This window comes from Colobus angolensis, unplaced genomic scaffold (assembly GCF_000951035.1).
Source record: "Colobus angolensis palliatus isolate OR3802 unplaced genomic scaffold, Cang.pa_1.0 Scaffold10, whole genome shotgun sequence".
Classification (NCBI taxonomy): domain Eukaryota; kingdom Metazoa; phylum Chordata; class Mammalia; order Primates; family Cercopithecidae; genus Colobus; species Colobus angolensis.
This window is the reverse complement of record NW_012110919.1, coordinates 23149649-23158078: the sequence shown is the minus strand read 5'-3', so window position 1 is coordinate 23158078 and position 8430 is coordinate 23149649. Positions and strand designations below refer to the sequence as shown.

At 44.2% G+C, this 8430-nt stretch overlaps 1 protein-coding gene across 2 annotated transcripts in view; it reads left to right on the top strand.

Annotated features, from left to right (window-relative positions):
* The window catches only part of BRAP (BRCA1 associated protein), a 54782-nt gene that overhangs the window by 15133 nt on the left and 31219 nt on the right, over window positions 1–8430 (top strand). For both annotated transcript variants that reach the window (XM_011936617.1, XM_011936622.1), the window contains one exon: window positions 2949–3097. In XM_011936617.1, the coding sequence (XP_011792007.1) occupies window positions 2949–3097 (149 nt within the window). The remainder of the gene's footprint in view (window positions 1–2948; window positions 3098–8430) is intronic.

The window sequence follows — 8430 nt, the reverse complement described above, 5'->3', positions numbered from 1 at the left end:
GTACAAAAAATTAACCAGGCATTGTGGCGGGCACCTATAGTCCCAGCTACTTGGGAGTCTGGGGCAGGAGAATAGCATGAACCCGGGATGCGGAGCTTGCAATGAACCGAGATTAAAAAAATAATAATAAAGAATTTTTTAAAAATGTAACCTGTTGAATATTTGAAATAGCCCACTTCACCTTAATGGGTCTTGTGTATCTTCATTAGTCTTCAAAGAAAAACCATTTGCTACCAAAGTAAATCAGTAGTTTGAATGTGCTTCTCTTATTTTTTGTTTATTAACTAGTTGCTGTAAGCGTTTCCACCAGAACTTGAGGCAAATCATAAGGAAGCTTTTCTTTTAAAATACGAACCACCACCACCAAAAAATTAAATGTACACATTAAGCATTTGGCTGTTTTATTTATTTAAAAGTATAAACACCAAAAAAAAATTTTAACATTGTATGAAGATGGAAAACAAGAAGATGCACTTTCTTTAACTTTGTCTAAGGATTTAAATTACTAACTTATGAAATCCAGTTTAAATTGAACTTAACTACTGGCTTCCTCCCCGACCCAGACAGTCTTGCTCTGTTACGCAGGCTGGAGTGCAGTGGAGCAGTCTCGGCTCTCTGCAGCCTATGCCTCCCAGGTTCAAGCAATTCTCCTGCCTCAGCCTCCGGAGTAGCTGGGATTACAGGCACATGCCACCACACCCAGCTAATTTTTGTATTCTTAGTAGAGACAGGGTTTCACCACGTTGGCCAAGCTGGTCTCTTGACCCCGTGATCTGCCCGCCTTGGCCCAAAGTGCTGGGATTATGAGTGTGAGCCACCATGCTGACCCGGCTTTCTTACTAGTAAAATTACATGATTTATTTTAAATGTATACATAAAATAATAAATGGCCTCTCAAAAAGCACATTCTAGATACTGGAATAGAAGGAAAGAAAATGCATCTTCAAACATTTTTTTGGAATCTCACCACATACGCTTTGTGAGATTTGTGTATCGTAGGGTGTTTGTTTTTGTATTTTGTATTGTATATGAGCTTTTTTTTTTTTTTGAGACAGAGTTTCACTCTGTCACCCAGGCTGGAGTGCAGTGGCGCGATCTCAGCTCACTGCAGCCTCCACCTCCCAAATTCAAGCAATTCTCTGCCTCATCCTCCCAAGTAACTGGGATTACAGGGCACCCACGACCACACCTAGCTAATTTTTTGTATTTTTAGTGGAGACAGGGTTTCACCATCTTGGCCAGGCTGATCTTGAACTCCTGAACTTGTGATCCACCTGCTTCAGCCTCCCAAAATGCTGGAATTACAGATGTGAGCCACCCTGCCTGGCATCTTTCTTAATGTGACAGTTAAACACATTTTTAAAAGCATAGTCACAGAAGAAGCATACAGTATAAAAATTTCCTTGAAAACTCCTACAATATTATATTTGGAGGCAGCTTCAGACTGTTTTATTGGTGGTAACTGCTCGCTGAGCTCTTTTAGTTGGTAATAACTCCAGAGAAGCATGCTGTGTGTATTCCTAACACTTGTTCACAAGCATTTAAGTTTAGAATAAGCCCCAAGTAAAACAATGGAAATGTATATAGAACTCTTAGTTCTTACATGATTTAATTATATCAAAATACATGAATTTAACTTACTTTAATGTAGGCAAACTATCCATTTTTATCCATTTTCCTGTTTGTTAACATACCTCTCCTACATACTCTTTTCTTGACCCAAATGAAATATTAACCTAAGGTCAAGCTGGGAGAGAGAAACAACTGAGATGAATGTCTTTACTAAAATACCAATAAATTTATCAAACTCAAAAAAAATTTGACGTGATAAAATTGGGCATCCTTTGTGCTGGATGCTGCACGAGGCCTCAGTTTTAGAGATTCCTTTCTTAACGTGGCTTCTTGAGAGATTTCCTATAAGTATCTACTCTTCAGGGACTAGAGGTTAATGTGCTTTTTCTCTGTCCGTAAGTGTGTGCTCCCCGACCTTTGCCTAAGTAGTTCCTTCTCCTCTTCTGGCTGGAAGCGTCAAGTCAAGCACTGTCTTAGGAATGCCTTTCCTGACCATCTAGACTGTCATGCCCCGTAATTCACACTCTTTTGTGGTTTTCTGTACTGTTTGCTTTTTAATTTGATTTTTGTCTCTCCTTCCACTAGATTCTAAGCTCTGTGGGGACAGGAACTGACTGTTTTTTGGACTTAACGAATCTGTTTTTGCTTACCACTGTTCCACACCTAGAACAGTGTCTGTCTGCTGCGCATAGCAGGGGCTCAATCTTTATCTGTAAAATGAGGGAATAAAGAAAAATCAGTGTTGTTGGTGCTGTTATCACTGAGTAGAAAGTGTTAAGTTATAACTTACTCTATGGAAAACTCCTTCAGGTCCAGCTATTCTTTTGTTCCTTTGTATTCTATTATAGTCGTAGACACTTAGAGCTTGAGCTAGGAGTCTGGTCACATTTGAGATTTATATGTTAAGGTTTTGGCAGCAGTCTCCCTTCCTGGAATGTCAGTTCTGTGAGGGCACAGATCTTTGTTTTGCTCACCACTGTATTCCCAATACCTGGCACAGTGCTGGAATATAGGAGGTACTTGCATGTTTCTTGAATGAATGAATAAATGAATGAAAATATTACCAATTTAAATTATTTGCTTAGAGCAATGATATTGAGGATATCCTACCAGGAGTCAAAAAAGCAACTAGAAAACTAGTATTAAAAGAAGAAAGGCCTGGCACAGTGGTTCATGCCTGTAGTCCCAGCTACCGGGGAGTCTGAGGTGGTAGATCACTTGAGCCTGGGAGGTCAAGGCTGTAATGAGCCATGATTGCGCCACTGGGCTCCAGTGTGGGTGACAGAGCGAGACCCTGTCTCAAAAAAAAAAAAGAAGGAAAAATAAAGTATTGCTGGTAGATGAAGAGTAAGGTTTATGTGAGGTGTTTCCTGTAGGGTGCCAGCCTCCCAGTGATGGACCTGACTGAGCTCCCCAAGTGCACAGTGTGTCTGGAGCGCATGGACGAGTCTGTGAATGGCATCCTCACAACGTTATGTAACCACAGCTTCCACAGCCAGTGTCTACAGCGCTGGGACGACACCACGTGAGTGCAGGGGCCGAACCCCACTGTGTACAGGCCCATTGTAACCCTTCCCAGAATTAAAAAGAGCTACCAGGGGCCGGGCGCGGTGGCTCATGCCTGTAATCCCAGCACTTTGGGAGGTCGAGGCGGGCGGATCACGAGGTCAGGAGATCGAGACCATCCTGGCTAACACAGTGAAACCCCGTCTCTACTAAAAATGCAAAAAATTAGCCGGGCATGGCAGCAGGCGCATGTAGTCCCAGCTACTCGGGAGGCTGAGGCAGGAGAATGGCGTGAACCCGGGAGGCGGAGCTTGCAGTGAGCTGAGATTGCACCACTGCACTCCAGCCTGGGCGACAGAGCGAGACTCCGTCTCAAAAAAAAATAAAAAATAAAAATAAATAAAAATAAAAAGAGCCACCAGCAGAAATGAACCATTCCAAGTATTTGACTTTATTCAAGAGGTCCTTTTTCTCCTTCCCTATCCTAAGTTCAAGGAATCAGCATTCTGAGACCAAGTCCTTTTTTTGTATGCTGATTCTGAACCCTTGTGGAATTCCCCAAAGCAGCATGAGTTGTTCTTTCCTTCCAAGAGCCAGAGAGTGAAAAAAAAAAAAAAAGTAAAGCTTAGTTTGAGGCTCTCATGCTGCAATGAAATCTAGATCTGGAATCTCTTGTATCAGCTGCACTTGGTGTCTGCCATTCACTCTGGGCTTCTTATCAGCTGGGCTACAGCAGCCTAATATTTTAGTTCTGCTGGGCTGTTGATGGCTTGGCAGCCAGTAGAAATAACAGTTACTAAGTATGAGATCTACTCTACAGTCTCCTGATTCCCAACATACCAGGTCTTAGTCATAAGTGATGTTGCTACAGACAAAGAACAGGTGAGGCCTGTACCTTTCTTTTATCCCCTAAATCCAGGATGGTTGCTCCCTTTGCAGACTGCACTGTGGTACTTAACCAGAAAGGTGTATCAGATGCTGGCCTTCTGGATTTCCCAGCAGAGGGGAACCCAGAATGAAATCACACAAGTAAATAAATCACAGCCATAACCAGTGTTACAGAAGAGCAGTGTGCAGCATTGGGACTGAGAACTGGGGCCCTAATGAAGCCAGGACCTCCTGAGAAGCGGCATCTCCAGGAGGATAATTAGGAGTTAAGCTGGGGCCGGGCGCGGTGGCTCAAGCCTGTAATCGCAGCACTTTGGGAGGCCGAGACGGGCGGATCACGAGGTCAGGAGATCGAGACCATCCTGGCTAACACGGTGAAACCCCGTCTCTACTAAAAATACAAAAAACTAGCCGGGCGAGGTGGCGGGCGCGTGTAGTCCCAGCTACTCCGGAGGCTGAGGCAGGAGCAGAACCCAGAGAAGGCAGTGGGGGAAGGGGAAGATCATGTTCCCAAGCACGGAAGTGATGAGGGGTAAAAGTCTACAGGAATCTTTGTCTACCCACAAGTGGCCTGGTGGCTGGAAGAAGAATGTCAGCTTCACAGAGCAGGGACTGTGCCTGGCTTGCTCATTGCTGTACCTCTGATACCTGGTAGGGGACATGGCACACAGGAGGAGCTTGATGGACACTAAGGAGCATATAAATAAACTGGGTTTTTGCAGCTTATCACTGCCCTGCTTATTTAGCTGGACAAGTGTCTTGCTCCAATTCCATGGAGTCCTCAGTCAATTCTTGGGTATCATTTGGGAGTTTTTCAAGGAATTGTCCAGTTGCCTTGAACAAAGCCATACTGAGATATGTGCATTCCTTAAAGTGTTTATCTGTATCTTCAGTCCATCCGCTATACCAGTTAAGTTCTAGGCACTTCTTTGTTCCCCACCATTCCAGTTTTACTTTTTTTTTTTTTTTGAGACAGAGTCTTGCTCTGTTGCCCATGTTGGAGTGCAGTGGTGTGATCACAGCTCACTGCTGCCTCAAACTCCTGGGCTCAAGTGATCCTCCCACCTCAGCTTCCCAAGTAACTGGGACTACAGATGTGCACCATCACACCCAGCTAATTGTTTTTTTGTTTGTTTGTTTTGTGGAGATGGGGTCTCATTATGTTGTCTAGACTGATCTTGAACTCCTGAGCTCAAGCAGTGTTCCTGCTTTGGCCTCACAAAGTGCTGGGATTATAGGCATGAGCCACGATACCCATCCCCAGTATACCTTTTGATATAAATTAACTGTTTTAGAACCATAACATTTTAAAGTTGGAAGTTTCCTCAGGGACCATTTTTTCCAACCACTTGAGTTTATACAGGAGGAGGACACTGAGGCCCAGAGATAAGAATTTGCAAGCGAAAAGTGTCATGGCCAGAGAATGCCAGAACTGGGACTAAAATTCAACCTGTCATATGGGGTGTAAGACAAGCCATTTGCCCTCAGAATCATGCAGTTCATTTAGTAAGTTTTGAGCCTTGGTATAAGCATAGAACTGTGAGAGATGCTGAGACAGAGGAAGTAAATTCAGGACCTCTTTGGGGTGGTTTGGTCTAAGAGAGTTTATACTTGTACATAAATGCATGTGGTTCAGGGTGGAGATTGGAAGAGAGAGTGATGGCATCCCTAACCAGGAGTACTCAGGAAGGGCTGCAGTAGGAGGCAGTGTTGGTCTTTTTGATACAGAGAGATGTCAGAGAAGGCCATTCTGGGAAGAGCTCCCAAAGATCTCGTCAGGAAAATAAGATAAAATTATTTTTTGCAGAGAAAGGCAGGAAGAATTTAATAAACTTTATTATTATTATTATTATTATTATTATTATTATTATTTCTGAGACGGAGTCTCACTCTGTCACCCAGGCTGGACTGCAGTAGCGCGATCTCGGCTCACTGCAACTTCCACCTCCCGGATTCAAGCAGTCGTCATGCCTCAGCCTCTCGAGTAACTGGGACTGCAGGCGTGCACCACCACACCTGGCTAATTTTATATTTTTAGTGAAGATGGGGTTTTGCCATGTTGACCAGGCTGGTCTCGAACTACTGACCTCAGGTGATCCACTCACCTCAGCCTCCCAAAATGCTGGGATTACAGGCATTAGCCACTGTGCCTGGCTGATAAACTGTTGATTATTTTTAGTAGACAGATGAGGTGGTATATCATAGAATGCTATTGTTTATTTATAAGTTTATTTTTGTAATTTTTTTTCTTTTCAAGATCAAATTTACATTTCAGAAAGATCATTTTGATCATTTGGGCACAGTGTAGAGAATTGGATTTCAGAACCAGTTCTGAAATCTAATTTTGTTGTTGTTGTTGTTTTTTTTTTTTTAGAAGGGCTTTCTCTACATTGGCCAGGGTAGACTTGGCTTCATGCCATCTTCCTGCCTCGGCCCCCTGGCCTCCCAAAATTCTGGGATTACAGATGTGAGCCACTGCACCTGGCCTGGTTTTTCAACCACTTTCACAGCCACCACACAGACCGAAGGAATGAGACAAAACCAATTTCCATCTCTAATCAGACTCCATTCTGCTTTCTGGCTACCATTTCTTTCTTTGAGTTTGTCTTCTGCCTTCTCTTGATGCTGAAGGAAGAAGTGGACTAGATCCTTTCCTTTCTTTTTTTTTTTTTTTTTGAGACGGAGTCTGGCTCTGTCACCCGGGCTGGAGTGCAGTGGCCGGATCTCAGCTCACTGCAAGCTCCGCCTCCCGAGTTTACACCATTCTCCTGCCTCAGCCTCCGGAGTAGCTGGGACTACAGGCGCCCGCCACCTCGCCCGGCTAGTTTTTTGTATATTTTAGTAGAGACGGGGTTTCACCGTGTTAGCCAGGATGGTCTCGATCTCCTGACCTCGTGATTCGCCCGTCTCGGCCTCCCAAAGTGCTGGGATTACAGGCTTGAGCCACCGCGCCCGGCCCTGATCCTTTCCTTTCTTTTACGCAGATAGAGCTGCGTCATCTGTGACGCACACTTAGCGTTCTTCCTGTTTATTCCCTTTTCTTGGTTTTATTTACTCAGTTGGGTAACAAACTGTTACTAGTTATATCTTTTTTTTTTTTTCTTTTTAGACAGAGTTTCACTCTTTTGCCCAGGCTGGGGTGCAATGGCACAATCTCGGCTCACCACAACCTCTACCTCCCAGGTTTAAGCGATTCTCCTGCCTTAGCCTCCCAAGTAGCTACGATTACAGGCATGCGCCACCACGGGGTTTCTCCATATTGGTCAGGCTGATCTCAAACTCCTGACCTTAGGTGATCCACCCGCCTCGGCCTCCCAAAGTGCTCAGGTTACAGGCGTGAGCCACCAAGCCCAGCCACTAGTTATATCTTGAAAATTGTTTCTTCCTGGTGCTAGTTCAATCAGCCTCAGCTATAACCCACTTTCTGTCCTAGTTGCTCATCTGACAAAAATACTCATGACTAGTATTTAGCATTATTTTATGTGGAGTATAATAGAAAACAGTTAATGGACTTTTTCAACTTTGTTTTTATTGGCTTTTAGTAAATTGAGACATGAATGCCTGATAGAGTGCTGATATCTTCCACATGATGTTCATGGTGCAGTGAGATATCATGTGCATTTCAATAAGTACATTAATACCTTGTGTTTAGCCAGGTGCGGTGGCTCATGCCTGTTATCCCAGTACTTTGGGAAGCCAAGTGGGCAGATCACTTCAAATCAGGAGTTCAAGACCAGCATGGACAATACGGTGAAACCTCATGCCCACTAAAAATACAAAAATTAGCTGGGCCATGGGGGTGCACGCCTACAATCCCAGCTACTTGGGAGGCTGAGGCAGTAGAATCGTTTGAACCTGGGTGGCAGAGGCTGCAGTGAGCTGAGATCGCGCCACTGCACTCTAGCCTGGGTAACAGAGCAAGACTGTGTCTCAAAAAAAAAAAAAATTTTGTTTTTTACTACAGATTTTAAATCCAATTCTTAGGAGCAACCTGGAGAAGACAGGGTACTTTTTGAATGATTTAAATCTTTGGGAAATGGGGATAAGGCAGGTTGTTTGGAGTAAAAATACATTACAGGCCAGGCACGGTGGCTCACGCCTGTAATCCCAACACTTCGGGAAGTCGAGCAGGCAGATCACCTGAGGTAGGGAGTTCAAGACCAGCCTGACCAACATGGAGAAACCACGTCTCTACTAAAAATACAAAATTAGCTGGTGTGGCACATGCTTCTCGGGAGGCTAAGGCAGGAGAATTGCCCGAACCTAGGAGGTAGAGGTTGCAGTGAGCCGATACCACGACATTGCACTCCAGCCTGGGTAACAAAAGCAAAACTCCGTCTCAAAAAAAAAGAAAAATACAAGCCAGGAGCGGTGGCTCACACCTGTAATCCCAGCACTTTGGGAGGCTGAGGCCAGTAGATCATGAAGTCAAGAGATTGAGACCATCCTGGGCAACATGGTGAA